At 40.8% G+C, this 16,229-nt stretch overlaps 3 protein-coding genes across 6 annotated transcripts; 2 read left to right on the top strand and 1 right to left on the bottom strand.

Annotated features, from left to right (window-relative positions):
- On the top strand, window positions 1-6,161 carry mcm5 (minichromosome maintenance complex component 5). Its single transcript, XM_040123789.1, has 16 exons — window positions 1-344; window positions 1,200-1,326; window positions 1,448-1,576; window positions 1,665-1,837; window positions 1,929-2,084; window positions 2,214-2,383; window positions 2,507-2,678; window positions 2,783-2,894; window positions 3,030-3,173; window positions 3,260-3,325; window positions 3,416-3,592; window positions 3,683-3,795; window positions 3,926-4,054; window positions 4,173-4,315; window positions 4,721-4,848; window positions 5,739-6,161. Exons 1-16 carry the CDS (start codon window positions 172-174, stop codon window positions 5,838-5,840), a joined length of 2,214 nt encoding a protein of 737 aa, XP_039979723.1. The 5' UTR covers window positions 1-171; the 3' UTR covers window positions 5,841-6,161.
- Window positions 6,162-6,212: 51 nt separating this feature from the next.
- hmox1a (heme oxygenase 1a) lies at window positions 6,213-7,913 on the bottom strand. 2 transcript variants are annotated; one of them, XM_040123790.1, is made up of 6 exons: window positions 7,831-7,913; window positions 7,681-7,739; window positions 7,421-7,532; window positions 7,096-7,311; window positions 6,741-7,013; window positions 6,213-6,565 (listed from the first exon to the last, which is right to left on the bottom strand). In XM_040123790.1, exons 2-6 carry the CDS (start codon window positions 7,728-7,730, stop codon window positions 6,401-6,403), a joined length of 816 nt encoding a protein of 271 aa, XP_039979724.1. In that variant the 5' UTR covers window positions 7,731-7,739; window positions 7,831-7,913; the 3' UTR covers window positions 6,213-6,400. The 2 variants fall into 2 exon arrangements, with proteins under 2 accessions (XP_039979724.1, XP_039979725.1); XM_040123791.1 differs by lacking the exon at window positions 7,681-7,739 and having other exon boundaries at window positions 7,831-7,908.
- Window positions 7,914-9,143: 1,230 nt separating this feature from the next.
- foxred2 (FAD-dependent oxidoreductase domain containing 2) lies at window positions 9,144-16,147 on the top strand. Of its 3 annotated transcripts, none has more exons than XM_040120047.1 (10): window positions 9,144-9,308; window positions 9,896-10,119; window positions 10,230-10,535; window positions 10,629-10,880; window positions 11,372-11,689; window positions 11,857-12,023; window positions 12,308-12,473; window positions 13,183-13,409; window positions 13,531-13,701; window positions 15,396-16,147. In XM_040120047.1, the coding sequence occupies exons 2-10, from the start codon at window positions 9,902-9,904 to the stop codon at window positions 15,626-15,628; spliced, it is 2,058 nt and encodes a 685-aa protein (XP_039975981.1). In that variant the 5' UTR covers window positions 9,144-9,308; window positions 9,896-9,901; the 3' UTR covers window positions 15,629-16,147. The 3 variants fall into 3 exon arrangements, with proteins under 3 accessions (XP_039975981.1, XP_039975974.1, XP_039975965.1); XM_040120040.1 differs by having other exon boundaries at window positions 9,145-9,308; window positions 9,899-10,119; window positions 15,396-16,146; XM_040120031.1 differs by lacking the exon at window positions 9,144-9,308 and adding an exon at window positions 9,337-9,784 and having other exon boundaries at window positions 9,899-10,119.
- Window positions 16,148-16,229: the final 82 nt, after the last annotated feature.

Raw genomic sequence — 16,229 nt, 5'->3', positions numbered from 1 at the left:
CTGTCAGCCAATCAGAGGATTGGAGGGGGGCTTTGCGAGAGGCGGCTCGCGGGAAACAGACGGGAAGCAGTTCATTTCTTGCCGCGAAAACAAACACTCAGAGCAGCTTTTTTTTTAGTTATTAAACTCTACTTTTCTTTCGTACCGTTGTATAGACCGACCTGCTTCAGTATGTCTGGCTTTGACGACCCGGGAGTGTACTACAGTGACAGCTTCGGGGGTGGAGAGGGCCCCGGCGCGGATGAAGGTGGTCAGAAGAGGATCCAGATCAAGAAGCGGTTCCGTGAGTTCCTCCGGCAATTCAGAGTGGGGACCGACCGCACCGGCTTCACATATAAATACAGGTGATCTAAACCTCCAAGCGTAAATAACACTAATCTCCTAGGCTACGTAAGAATGAAAAATATGGGTATAATAACTAAATACCAGCGGTGAACCTCTTGAAGTAGGCGCCCATATTAAAGGGACACGCCACTAATTTGAGGTGAGGTGAAGTTAGGTTTATTCACCATGAGACAAACTACTCAGCCTTCTAAAACAGTTTTACCATACCTAATGTTGATCTGGAGGAGCTTTCTAAAGTCTTAAAAGAAATAATCCTGATTATGTCATCAAAGTCATCTCAAATTAGGCTTGAGACTTAAAAAAGAGTCTGCATTATAAAGTGGAAGTTGAAATAAGTAGGCATTAAGGAGGCAGTGGGGTCTAAGAAAATATGCTATTGAGTTGCATTATGGGAAATGTAGGGTCCATCATTTTTGGAGTTTGACCTACATCAGAGAGCAAAAGTCGGAATATTGCGGCCTCAGATGCTTCTATGTCGACAACGTTTTTTTGTAATCTGTTTTTTGTGAGTCTCCAAACTTGAAGAAGTGCAGTACTAAATAACTGAGGTTTACCTAATAACTGGCCAATCTGGCATTTCAGTGCTCGAAGTAGTAGATATCTAATTCTATGTTACCATTGGTAGTTTTGTGTAATTTACATGTATACGGTGGCTTGTTTTTTAATGGGAATATTTGAACTATTCATTCTTAAGTTTTTGTTAACAGTCAGTTAACTTAAGCTAAAGATAAAGTACAGTTTATTCCTGTGGATCTTCATTTCTGGGGTGGCACGAGATTGGTTCTTCAACACCACATTGTTCATTTTTTACCCTTTTTTTTTTTTTCTTTTTTTCTTTTTTTTTTTTAAATCAGAGATGAACTAAAGAGACGCTACACCCTCGGGGAGTACTGGGTGGAGGTGGAGATGGAAGACCTCGCCAGCTTTGACGAGGATTTGTCGGACTGTCTCTACAAGCTACCTACCGAGAACCTGCCACTGGTGGGTCTACTGCTAAATTCAGACTGCCCACTTTTTCATCTTTCTGTTTAAAGTTTCACACAACGTTTTTTTTTTTTTTTTACTTGATTGCTCCCCTCTAATAATTTGGTCTAATTTACAGCTGGAGGAAGCTGCAAAGGAGGTATCTGATGAAGTGACCCGTCCCCGGCCTGTAGGGGAGGAGACAGTGCAGGACATCCAGGTCATGCTGAAGAGTGATGCGCATCATGCGTCTGTTCGCAGCCTCAAGGTACCTACATACCTCTTTGTGTCTCATATTCTTCTAGTCATCAACAACAGTTTGGTCCAATTTTTTATTTTATTTCTCTCCCTTGCAGTCTGAGCAGGTGTCTCGGCTGGTGAAGGTTCACGGCATCATCATCTCAGCCACAGCGGTGAGGGCAAAGGCCACCAAGGTGTGCCTGCAGTGTCGCGGCTGCCGCTCAGTCATCAACAACATCCCTCTGCCTCCAGGCCTGCAGGGTTATGCTCTGCCGCGCAAGTGCAACACGTGAGTTTGACCATCAGGAATGACTACAAAAATGACTTTTCACCATGAATTCCTCAGGCGGGATAAAATCCAACATATTCTCTTTTGTCAGTGAGAATGCTGGCAGGGTGAAGTGTCCCGTAGACCCCTACTTCATCATCCCAGACCGCTGCGTTTGTGTTGACTTCCAGACTCTCCGCCTGCAGGAATCTCCAGATGCTGTGCCTCATGGAGAGATGCCACGTCACCTACAGCTCTACTGTGATAGGTGAGGTGTACATTTTCAAGTTAACCTATTTAATCCAGGATGGTGTTTTCTGCTCCTGTGCTCCTACACAATGAGGAATGTGAGCGTTTGCAAAACTGTTTTCCTCTTCTCTTTGCCCTTCTCTCTCAGGTATCTGTGTGACCGTGTGGTCCCAGGCAACAGGGTGACCATCATGGGTATCTACTCCATCAAGAAAATGGCTGCTGCAAAGGCCAAAGGCAAAGAGAAAGGCGTTGGTGTGGGCATTCGTGCGTCCTACCTGCGAGTGGTCGGCCTCCAGTTGGACACAGAAGGAGCAGGTAAAGATGAATTTCTGCATTAAAACGCTCATGTAGCTGTGTGATACATGCATTTCTAGCATTTAGTAGGGGACTTATAGGCCCAAGTCAGATGTTAATATATTGTTTCTTTGTCTCTTGCAGGCCGTGGTGCTACTGGATCAGTTTCTCCGCAGGAAGAGGAGGAACTGAGAGCACTGTCTGCTACTCCTAATGTCTACGACTCTTTGGCACGCTCCGTCGCTCCCTCCATCTACGGGAGTGATGATCTGAAAAAGGCCATCACCTGTCTGCTGTTTGGAGGTTCAAGGAAAAGGTAAGGCTACCAAATGTAGGAGAAAAGGCTATACTAAATCACCACAGTTTACTGTAAGCCCACCTCCTTCAGGTGTAGTAATGCTTTTGTTTCCTCTCCTTTAGGCTGCCTGATGGTCTCACTCGTAGGGGCGACATCAACCTGCTGATGCTGGGAGATCCTGGTACAGCCAAGTCTCAGCTGCTCAAGTTCGTGGAGAGATGCTCACCTATTGGGGTAGTTATGTTTTCCTCTGCTGATGGAGCTTTGACTAATAGAAAAGTTTTTATTTGGTGCTGTATCTGTACCAGACCTCATCATAAATTGCATTATGCTACCCACTGATACTGAGTATTGATTCTCTGTCTTCAGGTTTACACCTCAGGTAAGGGCAGCAGTGCAGCTGGTCTGACAGCCTCTGTGCTGAGGGACCCCAACACTCGTGGATTCATCATGGAGGGGGGAGCCATGGTGCTGGCTGATGGTGGAGTTGTATGCATTGATGAGTTTGACAAGGTAGGAATATGACTAGCAGGAGCTGTTTAATTATCTTAATTTGTGACCCAAGATTAAAGAAAAAAACCTCTAATTTTGTTATTCAGATGAGAGAGGATGACAGAGTGGCCATCCATGAGGCCATGGAGCAACAGACTATCTCCATCGCTAAGGTATTACCAGTTGTGTATTTAAAATAAAAAATTAGAACACAATATCCTTACTGTACTGAGGGGACTAACTAATGTCTTGAATCCTCCCAGGCTGGTATCACCACCACCCTGAACTCCCGCTGCTCAGTCCTGGCTGCAGCCAACTCTGTGTTTGGCCGCTGGGACGACACAAAGGGGGAGGACAACATCGACTTCATGCCCACCATCTTGTCCCGTTTTGACATGATCTTCATCATCAAAGACCAGCATGACCAGCAGAGAGACATGGTAAGGAGGCCGGAAGTTTGTTGATTTAAATCTCCAGCTCAACAGAAACTTTATTGCTGAGTATCATGTTTAATATTTCACTGTTTGCAGACTCTGGCTCGTCACGTGATGAATGTTCACCTGAGTGCTCAGACACAGACCGAGGGTGTTGAGGGCGAGATCCCACTGGCCACCTTTAAGAAATACATTGCCTATGGCAGAGCGTGAGTATATCTGAATTTGTATTTCTGACAACACAAAGCAAGGCATTTTGGAAGCTTCACTTATGACTGAATTACTCCTTACACTATTGTATGCTCATCGATATAATGTGATCTGAATGTTTGCTTACAGCAAATGCGGCCCTCGACTCTCTGCGGCGGCGGCTGAGAAGCTGAAAAACAGATACATAGTGATGAGGAGCGGTGCAAGGGAGCATGAAAGGGAGAGCGACAAAAGACCCTCCATCCCTATCACTGTCAGGTATTTTCACATGTTGTCTTATGTCTGCACGTCAGTGATGGACATGTATGTTTACTCCACCTTTATTTTACTTAAGTTTATACTTAAGGGCATCTATGTTATGTTTCTGGTTCTCCAGGCAGCTGGAGGCGGTTGTGCGTATCGCAGAGTCCCTGGCTAAGATGAAGTTGCAGGCTGTGGCTGGAGAAGAAGAGGTTGATGAGGCCCTCAGACTCTTCCAGGTTTCCACACTGGACGCTGCACTGTCTGGCAGCCTTTCAGGTGTGTGTGTGTGTGTGTGTGTGTGTGTGTGTGTGTGTGTGTGTGTGTGTGTGAGAGTGTGTGTGTGTGTGAGAGTGTGTGTGTGTGAGAGTGTGTGTGATGTTTGTGACTGGAGCCATTACTTTTTATTTTATTAAATGAACATACACACATCTACAGTATTCACCTTTGTCCAATGTAAAGTGAAATAACATAAATGAGTACCTGCAGTGTGCTAGCACCAAAGTAATTACTGCTGTTGAAGTGGGTACTTCATCTGAATTTGTGGGAGTATGTGACAGAGAAGGATGAGAACCGGTGCTTTGCTTATCTACCCTGATTGTTGAGACTCAGATAATCATGTCTTTAAACTGGACACAGTAGTTTCATGGTCTTAACAAATCTCTAACCACATTTTGTGTCTAGGAGTGGAGGGCTTCACTTCTCAGGAGGACCAAGAAATGATCTCGCGTGTCGAGAAACAGCTGAAGAGACGCTTTGCTATCGGCTCCCAGGTGTCCGAGCACAGCATCGTCCAAGACTTTACCAAACAGGTCAGTCTGAGGAAATCATAACAGTGTAAAACAACACACAAAGTAAATTACATAACTTGAACACTGCATTTACCTGTTTCGATTTCTTCTGAAAGGTAAAATAATTTTGGTAGATACTGGGACCAAATAGCTTCCTGGAGTTGAGAAAAGTTCAGATATTGTGGATCTGAGTCTTGTCAGCTCTCTTGTGTTCGATAAGGGGAATATGGGGAATAATATTCTGTTCTCTCTCTCTCTCTCTCCATTCACTCTCATTGCACATGAAAACAGACTGGAAATATCTGTTTTAGTACATAAATGAACACAAACCACAACTTTTCTTCCATTATAAAATGAAAATGGTTGTGCATTTACTAATAACTAGCCAAAAAAGAGGATTTGTTTTTGTATATATTGGCAGAGTTTGCTTTGTTCCTGTTCATATACGATACATGTTCTATTTGAGACCTGTATAGCTATTAAATTATTGAATAAAAAGGGGAAAAGCAGTACTGTTTCCCACTCATGTAACACAGAAGCAACTCACAAAGACAATATGTGAATTAATATCATGGGTTCATGCAAATATCACCCTACGCAAGAGAAAAGGTTATTTGTAGAGCACACAAATGCAATTTAATGCTTTACATGGGTATAAAGCTACACTTACCAGAAAAGGAAAATGAAAACCAGTGGGGTGTGATTTAAAACAAGACAAAATTATAAAAGGTTTAAGTTTCAGTCCAGTTATCGAGTCCCAAATTTGATTTTTTTTTTTAAAAAAAAAAAAAAAAATGAATAAATAAATTAAATTTAAAAAAAGGGAATAAGCTATCAGTAATTTATTCTGGTCTGAGTCCTGTGAGTAACCTTTACATTCTCCTGTTTGTCCCTCTGCTCCCTTGTTACAGAAGTACCCAGAGCACGCCATCTACAAAGTCCTGCACCTGATGTTGAGGAGGGGTGAGCTTCAGCACCGCATGCAAAGGAAAGTGCTCTACAGAGTCAAGTAGAGCAAACTGCTGCTCAAATACATATCCATGCTGTTGCTGATGTAAATAGTTTTGGTCTGGCTATTTGTGCTACTCTGTGTTTACCAATAATTTCTGATCTCAGTCATGGTGAAAGCTGTTGCTTTCAAACCTCGGGACTGATTCAGTTGGATCTGGATTCATGGCAGCAACCGTCTGATTTCTGATCAGGCTGAAAAACAATGAAAAAATGTTTTGGATAAAGCTATTTAGCTGTTAATGATGTTTTGTATCAATATAAAGATGTTATCAAGTGTCTGCATACTCAGTAAAAATAAAGAATTAAAGTATTTGAAATAATAATTTAGTTTATTTTTTTTAACTCAAATCATGAAAAGATGAGTTATAGAGACAGTTTTCACAGTGTATGATTGTTTAATAAAGTACATACAAATGACAATTAACAAATTGAGAAAATCACTTTAAGCTGTGATTTGATTGTGTATATAAAAAGGCACAAATTTCAGGCTTGATTTCAGTTGTTGCATTAGGTAATTAGTAAAGTGCTGTATGTGCATATCAGTCACAAACACTGGTGAAAACTAGTAAACATAGATTCCCATTCCAATAGTGGCAAGTGCGACACACAGTCCCACAGTGAACTGCATGATATGTGAGGAAGGGAGCATGGCAGTTGGGAAGTTGCTGTTTGACTGGTCCGTTGGTGCTGTTGTGACACTCAACATTTTCTGCAAGTCATCAAAAACCTGTGGGGAAAGGTTACAAAAACTATCAGCAAATTGCTACTGTGGTTGCTCTGCATGTATTTGACAGATTTGCTTCCTCTTTTTACTTGTTTATGTGGATTTAAGTGATTCTTGAAAACAATACTGCTCACTGACACCAAATTGCTCATCTGCTCTTTAAGCCCTCGTTTCTTACCTGGATGTTGTACTCGAAGGCTGACACAGCCTCCTCCAGCACCTCTGCCCTCTCCTCTTCTGTCAGCTCAATGCTGTTCATTCGGCTCCTGTACAGCTGCTTGAAGCGGTTAGGGCTTTCCACACCAGGGAAAGAGAAAAACGCAAGCCCCTCTTTGTTGTTCAGCCCAAGAGACTTCTGGGTGATTTTCCCCAGCACTTGACCTCCTGATAGGTCACCAAGATACCGAGTGTACGCATGGGCCACCAACAGCACTGGGTTATCCTTGCCAATCTGTAAAATAAGTACGTAATCAGCCTTGTGTGCTTGTATTCATGGATCATTACACAACAGGCCACAACCTTATTTCACTCACCTCTCGTAGCCTCTGTTCATATCTGTGTGTGGCTGCAGGAACAATCACCCTCTTCCTCCAGTCTGAGCCCAAAAAATGCTCCAAATCTCTTTCGAGAGATTCCAAACGGGCGAGTTCCTGAGGGAAGTATATCGGTGCAACAGCGGGATGGGAAGAATTTTTGTCCAGCTCCTCTTCTAGGGCCTTGTAGATCTCATACAGCGAACACAACAGCACCTGGCGGACGAATACAGATATATATCCACTTTTCAGGACAAGGTAAATATAAACAGAGCATTTAGTGTTACAAACATGTTAAATGAGCCCGGTACCAAGTAAAACTTACCTTGTACTGCGGCAGGGTGATCTGTCCCTTCTGGTAACTCAGCATCAGCTGTGTGTTTTCAGCTCTGATGTGGTTGTGTTTAGTGGCTGCTTTAATCTGCTCTGACAAATCACTGAGGGCAAGATGGCAAACACAGAAAGGAAACATAGGGAACTTTTAAAGCATGAAATCATATCATGAAAACACACAATTAGCAGCTATGAAACCAAACAGGTCAACCATGTTTTAAAAACTCTTTTTACACAAGTCAGTTTTCATACCCGCCAACCTCCCCTGTGTCATTTTTCCTTGCACTCTTCCTGTTCTCCATCTATGCAGACTGTAATGAATGATTATTGATTTGGTTTAGTTAAACACATCTAATATTAATGAAAAGGTACATAACAGTGTATGTTACAGCTTTTATTTACCTGTGATAAAGTGAAGTCTCCTTTACGCTGGTTGAAGTGTGTCCACAGTTGTGACTTCCTCTGAGTGAATGGTCCACTGTGGCCTCGCAACTCTGTCCTGCCTCTTTTATACAGCCAAGAGGCTGAGTCAAATGGGAATTGTGAGTGCTGACTCACATTTCTCAGACTGCTGCAGCTTAACATGACAGAGCAATGTGTGGATGAGGTGGAAAAAACAGAAAACATGATAAGGCAGAAATCAAAAAAACAGTTACAGCCAGATTATGTATTCACTCTGATAAAAGAAATGTAGTCTGTGGAAATGTAACACTAACTACAGTACATTAACATAGGTACTATACTTAAGAACTTCACTTAGGTATTTTCATTTTATACTACTTTATACATCCACTCCACTATTTTTCATTGGGAAGTATTGTAGTTTTTTAGTCCACCACATTATAGTTTATGCACAAAACCTATGATGAGTTTATAAAATATGTTATACTACATAAAGTAATTGAAATTGACTCCACATGGACAGACTACAACAGTGAAATTCTGTTTACATGTATTAATCAGTATTAATATCCTACAGTACAATATAATACCGTATACTATGATAATAAAACACTCGGAAATAATGTATAATGAATACTTTCACCGTTGAAAGTATTTATTATAGTACATTTGGCTGATAATACTTCTGTACATTTACTTTAGTAACTTTCTGAATTCAGGACTTTAACTTGCAATGCATTCATTTCAGAGTGTGGTATTTCTACTATTACCTAAGTAAATCTGAATACTTCACTGTGCAGAATGTGTTTAGAGTTTAACAATAGAAGGCAACATCTACTGAAGAGGGAAAGTTGCTCTGTGCTCACCTTAAATCTCAGTTTGAGATGTGTACACATGGACATGGCTTTGTGAAATTTCAACTACAGATGCCAATCATGTAGTCCAGTCGTTAAATAAAACATATTCATAGATTCTGGATTTTGTTCGATGAAGAAGAATGGGGAGGTTTAGTTTTAAGAAATTAAAGTGTAAGTGTAAGAAATTTTAACTATTTGACTGAATGTTTTTGTGGACATCAGACACAGATCATTATTTAAAGCAGACTATTTTTTTTTTATCTGCCTGAAACACTTCTTGGGAGGATCTTTAACTTTATGTGAAATATGATAGTCACACTTCCCCCATCATAAGAACCTGCCCAGGGAATGTAGGACATCTTTCATTCAGCGGTTTATTCTTTTCTATTCTAATCTGCTCTAGTCCATGGTATTTTTTTTAATCACGCCCCCTTATGCAAGCAGCCCTCCATTGGTTTTTTTGTCATCCAAGGAGAGAAGTGGGTTGTGCTAGTGGGTTTTCAGAGGAGACTACACATACCCAGTTTTAAAATGCAACATAGTAAACATATAGCCATCTCAACAGGTTTGATAAATGCTAAACCACAAATGCTGCGCGCGAGGGATCGACGGATGTAAAAGGTAACGTAGCTCTACGTGCGCACGTTATAATGCATTAGCTGACCTCACATCTGGTTCAGCGGGCGATGGCAGCTGCTGCATACGCAGCTGAGTGATATAACATCGACCAGAGTGTTCAGGGAGAGCCGGGGGATTCTTATCCCAAGTCCGCTGCTGCTTTCACCCATTTCACCTCGCCAAATTGTCGCATTAGCTACACAGTCCAGTGGGTCTGATGGCGTAACAATTTGGGGTTGAATTTGTAAACTCCGGAGTACCGAGCCGAAGTGTTGTTGCCCGTTGCTCAATCGTGGCCCAAATGCCTATACAGGCTAGGAGTGAATTAAATAAATAACACATGTAGTAGAGTTATATTTAAGACATTTTACAAACGATTTTATGGTTCAGTTATTCCCCACCATACTTACAGATGCGTCCAAAGTGGATTTTTTCAAATCTTATGTGTCTCAGCAATGGAAAGCAATCGGAATTTTATGGTACTGCAATATTGTAAATGTTCAATTGGTTTTATTTGTTATTATGTTATTATGTGATTTTATTATGTTATATCATAGCTCGCATACTTTTCCACATTTCTTCATGTTCAGCAGGTTATGGATTCGAGCCTTCCTTGTTTTCTCCTTTTCATCTTGATTGGCTGTGTCAAATGCTCTTTTGATCACGACCACCACCGCAATGACACCCGCCACTTTGATTACTGTGTGCTTGGAGCTGGACCTGCAGGACTGCAGATGGGATATTTCCTTTCCAAGGCCAAAAGAGACTATATCATTTTGGAGAGGAACTCAGGACCAGGCAGCTTCTTTAACAAGTAAGAAACCTTTTGAAATCATCTCATATGGTACAGAAGACACAAGAAAATTGTATTTGTCTATGCTCCTGAATCACCCTTGACACCCTTGTTCTGTTTTCTGTATCAAGATACCCGAGGCACAGGAAGCTCATTAGCATTAACAAAATCCACACAGGAAGGCAGAACCGAGAGTTCAACCTGCGCCATGACTGGAACTCGCTGCTGAGCAATAAACCTGACCTCCTGTTCAAGCGAGTGAGCAGTGAGTTTTACCCACCAGCTGATGCTTTCCCACTCTACCTGTCCATGTTCGTGAAGGAGCTTGGGCTGAGGGTCAGGTATGGTGTGGACATTGGAAGGATCGGGGCAATGCAGTCAGCCACTGGCAGGAGCTACATCCTGACTGATCAACACGCGTCAGACTACCAATGCAGGTATTTTGTATCATACTGAACCTGAGATGAAAATTTTACATTTGTTTGGTCTGTGGATTGCATTGCATTGTATTTCTGTCCTCTCTCCCTCAGTGTCCTACTGGTAGCAACAGGATTGTGGGTTCCTCAGAAGGTAGAGTTTGTTGGTTCTGAGCTGGTTGAGGGCTATGAGTCCATCTCCACAAACCCTGAGGACTACAAGGACCAGGCCGTACTTATTCTAGGAAAGGGGAACTCTGCTTTTGAAACCGCCCAGAGCATTTTGGGAAGAGCAAGTCGGGTGCACATGCTCAGTTCCAGCCCTGTTCGACTGGCTTGGCAAACACATTATGTTGGAGATCTCAGGTACAGCTCAAGATGTGGGGATTTCTTTCCTTATTTTTTCTGTTTCTATGCTTCCCAACACTTTTCTGACGTAACCCCACAACCTTATTAGATGATTATATGAATCCCTTCATCAACACCCTTCAGCAGTTTAAAATTGATTTTAAACTGGATGTTTTTTTGACACCCTATTAATTATATAAAGGTGGATATTTACAATATTTTTTATACACTTGAATTGACCGTGTTTAGGTTGGTTTGGTCAAGACTTTTCGACCATTTATCCATTACCTTTTAAATTTGGTGTTTAGGTGTTAGGGCTTACTCAGTATATAGATATACATTTTTTAATCAAATTATAATTTTTTTTTTAAACCAGTTATACACATTTTTCACCTCCCCCTTGGCAACTGTAGAAGTACCCTGTAGGGTACGAAGTGCCTCTGGTTAGGAATCAGCATTCTATGTTGATGCTTTGCATATAAACTGACCCAACTGCTTTTGATTATCAGAGCTGTGAATAATGAGCTACTAGACACATATCAGCTGAAATCCCTCGATGGGTTGGTGGAGGCACACTTGGAGAAAATAGTCATCTCTCAACGCAAGGAACAAGGCAGGAGGAGATCAGGTGGAAAGAAGAAAGAGAAGAAGGGACAGTTGTACCTGACGTTAAATAAGTACATACAAAACCCCGGAGAGAAGAGTTCTTCTGATGTGATTGAAGAAGAACTGCCAGGGTATCACATTGACAACTTCCCTATACGAAACCCCTACGACCGCGTGATTCGATGCCTTGGATTCAGATTCAACTTCAGCATATTTGACAGGTATAGATTTATGTAAAATGGTAGCATTATTGTATTGTGTCAATATCTATACATCCATGACAAGTACTGTCCTGTCGACAAATGCCCCTATCTTGTATCATATTACTATGTATAAAAAAGATGTTTCATGTAGATAATGTTCACATTTCTTTACAAAATCTCCCTAGCTCTGCCTGCCCACCAAACAGTGAAAATGCAAAAGGGAGGTTGCCGGGGGTGACAGCCTGGTATGAAGGGAAGAACACCCCTGGCTTGTTTGTGCTGGGAACTGCTGCTCACTCCAGAGACTACCGCTCATCTGCCGGCGGTTTCATCCATGGATTCCGTTACACAGGTGAAAGTCCAACAGATGTTTATTATTTTGTGACATTTAGAGCAGGCAGTCCTTGCTGAAAAAGATCCAAGCCTTCATTCATTCATTGCATCCATCCTGTTACAACTATCGCATCTTGTTCTACATGAACAAGATGCGAGTACATGTGGAGTACATGTGTCACAATTGGAATGCAGAGAAATTAGACTTCGACAGCTGTGAGTTTAAATAAAGCAGCTCTATTGTGCCAATTTAACACACGAACAAGTTATTAATCAATAAACTGTATGGATTTTTTGCCACAGTGCGAGCTGTACATCGTGTACTTGAACGTCGTTACCATAGCCACCTGTGGCCATCAACAAAGCTGTTGACAACGCAGCTGCAGTCCTGGATTCTGAAGCGGGTGGGCGAGGCCTCAGGGCCATACCAAATGTTTGAGGTGCTTGGGGATGTTATACTTCTTCGAGGGTAAGCAGATGTTATTTTGATATCACCAGTAATAACTTGCTTTTTACAGTTATGCTGTTTTGTTTGTGAGATCTGACCACGGTCATTTGCTGAGTTATCCATCTATCAACCCCTTTATAAGTTACTTGTCCTGATCAGGGTCACAGTGGCTAGAAAAAAACTGCTGTTCCTCAGCTTTTCTCTCAACTGCTTCCGGTGAACATCACTAAATGGATGTGGCCACTGACTAGGAGGCATTAGATGCCCAAACCATCTTGACTGTCTCCTTTTAATTAATGTGAAAGAACAGTGGCTGGATGCAAAGGAAGCAACATCCTCAGTGAGGAATCTAGACTAAATAAATCATCTATGAAGTGTTAAATTTCCCAGAAATACATATTTCACTACTTTACCTTAATGCTTTTGAAACATTAAATTACACAAATAATTTGTAATTCCAACAAGCATAGACTGTCAATCCAGGCAATATCAGAATTGACAGATAACATTGGATTTTGCAGCAACAGGTTATTCATCCTATCACTCCCTGTGTGTATGCATTTAATAGAAGGCTGAAGAGCCTTGGGGTTTTTATTCCTATGATGATAGGAATAAAAACCCCAAGTTGTGTTACTGGGAATTACATTACCTGACCTTTTCATAATAAACAAAAAGTTAATTCTTTTTGTGCTCATCATCTTTCATCCCTTTCTCTATCTTTCACTCTAAGCTCTCACTGTGAATACTTGGAAGAGTTTCCAATCCAGGCCTTGCCTCAGTTCTCCTCTCTCTCGGGCCATGAGGTGTCCAACCATGGACTGGTAGTTGTAGTCATGCAGTATGGGAAGAAGAAGATAGACTATCTGGGGCGTAGCAGGGCAGAAACAGACTGGACCAAAGCTTGGAAATCCAACTTTCTGCACCCTGTTTTATACTACTATGACACACTTCCTACTGGTGAGTAGGAATTCTGCTACCATTAAAAAAATAAATGTCCTTCTTAGTAATAGAATCACTGCAGTTTTGACAGGGAACAAACTCTGAATAACAGTTTATGTAAGTTCATTTTTTATCTCAGAGGAAGAAATGAAACTCCGTCCCCGTGGCTGGCCTCTACCAAGGCCCAAGGCAATTCATCACATGGTTGAAGACTTCCTCACAGAATGGGAGAGTCCCTTATCTCACATCCAGCCACTGCGACGCTTCCTGGAGCACTGTGTCCAGACTGACCTCAGGACCTTCTATGCAGGTAAACAACATGTTGACACCTGATCTGTTTCTAGCCACATTAAAATATGTTCAGGTCAGAAAATGCCTTTAGTAATAGACAGTGAGAAGATAAAAATGAGAACAGAACACATAAGAACTGCTGGTTATACCTCATAGTAATCAGTAAAAGAGTAAAATGTTAAACTAAAGGTGTGTTTGTGTTGCAAATGACTTTCACACCAAATGTTTTATTTTTTTCTTTATTCATATACAGTTAGGTACATAAGTATTTGAACAGTGACACAATTTTTTGTAATTTTGCCTCTGTACACCACACAAAGCCATTTTTATACGTAGTCCCTCATTTTCAGAAACTCAAAAGTAATTTGGACAATTGACTTACAATTAGATAGTGGTTAGTGCAATATTTTTGTTAAACCCCCTTGAATTAAAGCTCAAAGTCTACACTTCAATCACATCTTGATGGCTTTGTTTCAAATCAATTGTGGTAGTGTACTGAGGCAAAATTACGAAAATTGTGTCACTGTCCAAACACTTATCTACCTAACTGTATTTATTATATTATTAAAACAGTTAAGGTGTGGGTTGTCCAGCCCTAACAGATACAACAAATAGGTCAGTTATTCACAGTCTGTACTGCCAAAAAAAGGCAGACGGTAGTAACTACAGAAACAGTAAAGATGGAAAAAAAAGAATTTTAAAGTTTTCAGGCTGGCTGACAAACTGTGCAACAGATAAAAAGTTTGTAATACCTTGATTTTATGCGTTTTAAGGCAATTTAACCACACCAAATCACGTGAATTCCACTATAGAGCCAAAAGCTAAGACAGCAGATACTGCTAAGCTAGGTTAGTTATCTTTTAGCCAAGCTAGCCCACCCTTTTTTTGTCATCATGAGATTTAGCCTCAGCCCCATTTATTATGTGAGATAACAAATAGAATTATCCAGATGTCTGTTCTTAAAATTTGATGTTTTTCAAACACAAAAAGAGGTGAGGAAAAAGTACATTTAGCTAGGGCTTTCAGTGGCTTCACTTCATATAGCTCTTTTTTCAGCTGTCTAGTTAGCTGAGGCTCTGTGGCAGAGCTGTGGTTTGATTTTAGCTTCATTTCCCAGTAACTGAATTTCTTCATGCTATTTTCACTGCAATTACACATATGGCAAGATATTTTTTATATGATAAAACGGATGTCAAAAAGTCAGATTCTGGTCTTAACTCAATTTTGACCAAATAATAAGATGGCTAATCAGGCAAAATAAGTGTAAAAACCTATAGGGAGTGACCATATACAGTATATTAGTTGTGACTAGAAAGCTAGATGTGCTACAATAAGACACATTCTTTTTGACAAGAAAATGTCTGTTAGAGATGAGGCTTTATAATTTTTATTGTAACAGAAGTAACATTTTTATACATTAACCTGCACATTCATGAAGATCTTGTCTAGTGCATATTAACTGAAATCCTACAGTATAAATCTCTGAGTTTCTATTTTTAATTCTCACTTAATGAACCTGTCCTTCAGCGCATTACATATTGACCAATTGAAACACCACTGATGCTTGTACTAAACCATGAGATGTGGGTGTCATTTTAGATAGTTACAATAGTGGTGTGGGAAATTGCATCTTAAAGCTTATATTCAAACTGAATTATAATTGCAGAAAATTAAATGCTGTGACTCAATCCTGTTTTTCGTCTTGTCTATTAGAATCATGTTTCCGCTCATCCCTTACCCACCGCAAACCACCGCTGTTCTGTCAGCAAGGATACTTGAAGCAGCAGGGTGTTGCTCACAACACTCAGCTGTGGCAGCACATTTATGACGCTGGATTGATGCCCACTGAGCAGGATGCAGGCACATCAGGTGCGGACCCAGCATTCCCCAACTACCTGGCACAAGCTGGAGCCTCCATGTCTTCAGGACTGAAACTCGACTTTTGACTGTTTTACTTAAGCGTGTTAAAGCTATGCCTATGATGCTGTTTAGGTCCCTCAGACCTACTACCTCTAGCACCCATAATCATTCCCTCCACAAGACCAAATATATTTAACAGAATACCATCCTACAGATCAGTAGTTTCCAACCTTATAGGTTTCTCTACTTGCAACCCCTCCTCACCAATTGCAGATTTCTACCACTTGACTATTTCAACCAAAGAGGGATTTTCCTTGCTTTATTTTAATAATGTTTATGATTGGAAATCAGTGCTCATCGTCAAGAGGCAACTTGTCTCTTGAAAACTCTCTTATTGGTATTCCCCATAAAATATTTATATACATTATAACATGCCGTTTCCATTTCATGGGTATTTAGAATAAATTAAGCTATATAGGTGGAGGTTGGGTGTTACAAAATTATTATGCATTATACATTTTTACATGGTATTAACTGATTAAACATACATTAAAGAGGGAATACAAAGTTTGTCTTTTTTTTTATTATTCTAATAAAATTGTTTTGTGTCGCGCATTCGCCTCGCAATCATTGGGCCACTACGGGAACGGTTTGATTGGCTGATTGGTTGCGTTGATCCTATTGGAA

The sequence above is a fragment of the Xiphias gladius genome, chromosome 3 (genome assembly GCF_016859285.1).
Source record: "Xiphias gladius isolate SHS-SW01 ecotype Sanya breed wild chromosome 3, ASM1685928v1, whole genome shotgun sequence".
Lineage (NCBI taxonomy): Eukaryota > Metazoa > Chordata > Actinopteri > Istiophoriformes > Xiphiidae > Xiphias > Xiphias gladius.
This window is presented reverse-complemented; position numbering and strand designations above follow the sequence as displayed.

Excerpts from the sequence above, each read along its gene's own strand:
- mcm5 (XM_040123789.1), top strand. The coding sequence starts at position 172 with ATGTCTGGCTTTGACGACCCGGGAGTGTACTACAGTGACAGCTTCGGG. Across the intron at positions 1,577-1,664 it reads CGTCTGTTCGCAGCCTCAAG|TCTGAGCAGGTGTCTCGGCT; the intron begins GTACCTACATAC and ends TCTCCCTTGCAG. Across the intron at positions 3,593-3,682 it reads ATGACCAGCAGAGAGACATG|ACTCTGGCTCGTCACGTGAT; the intron begins GTAAGGAGGCCG and ends CACTGTTTGCAG.
- hmox1a (XM_040123790.1), bottom strand. The coding sequence starts at position 7,730 with ATGGAGAACAGGAAGAGTGCAAGGAAAAATGACACAGGGGAGGTTGGC. Across the intron at positions 7,533-7,680 it reads GACACAGGGGAGGTTGGCGG|TGATTTGTCAGAGCAGATTA; the intron begins GTATGAAAACTG and ends TCTTGCCCTCAG. Across the intron at positions 7,312-7,420 it reads TCACCCTGCCGCAGTACAAG|GTGCTGTTGTGTTCGCTGTA; the intron begins GTAAGTTTTACT and ends TTCGTCCGCCAG.
- foxred2 (XM_040120031.1), top strand. The coding sequence starts at position 9,761 with ATGGAAAGCAATCGGAATTTTATG. Across the intron at positions 10,120-10,229 it reads CCAGGCAGCTTCTTTAACAA|ATACCCGAGGCACAGGAAGC; the intron begins GTAAGAAACCTT and ends TTCTGTATCAAG. Across the intron at positions 10,881-11,371 it reads CATTATGTTGGAGATCTCAG|AGCTGTGAATAATGAGCTAC; the intron begins GTACAGCTCAAG and ends TTTGATTATCAG.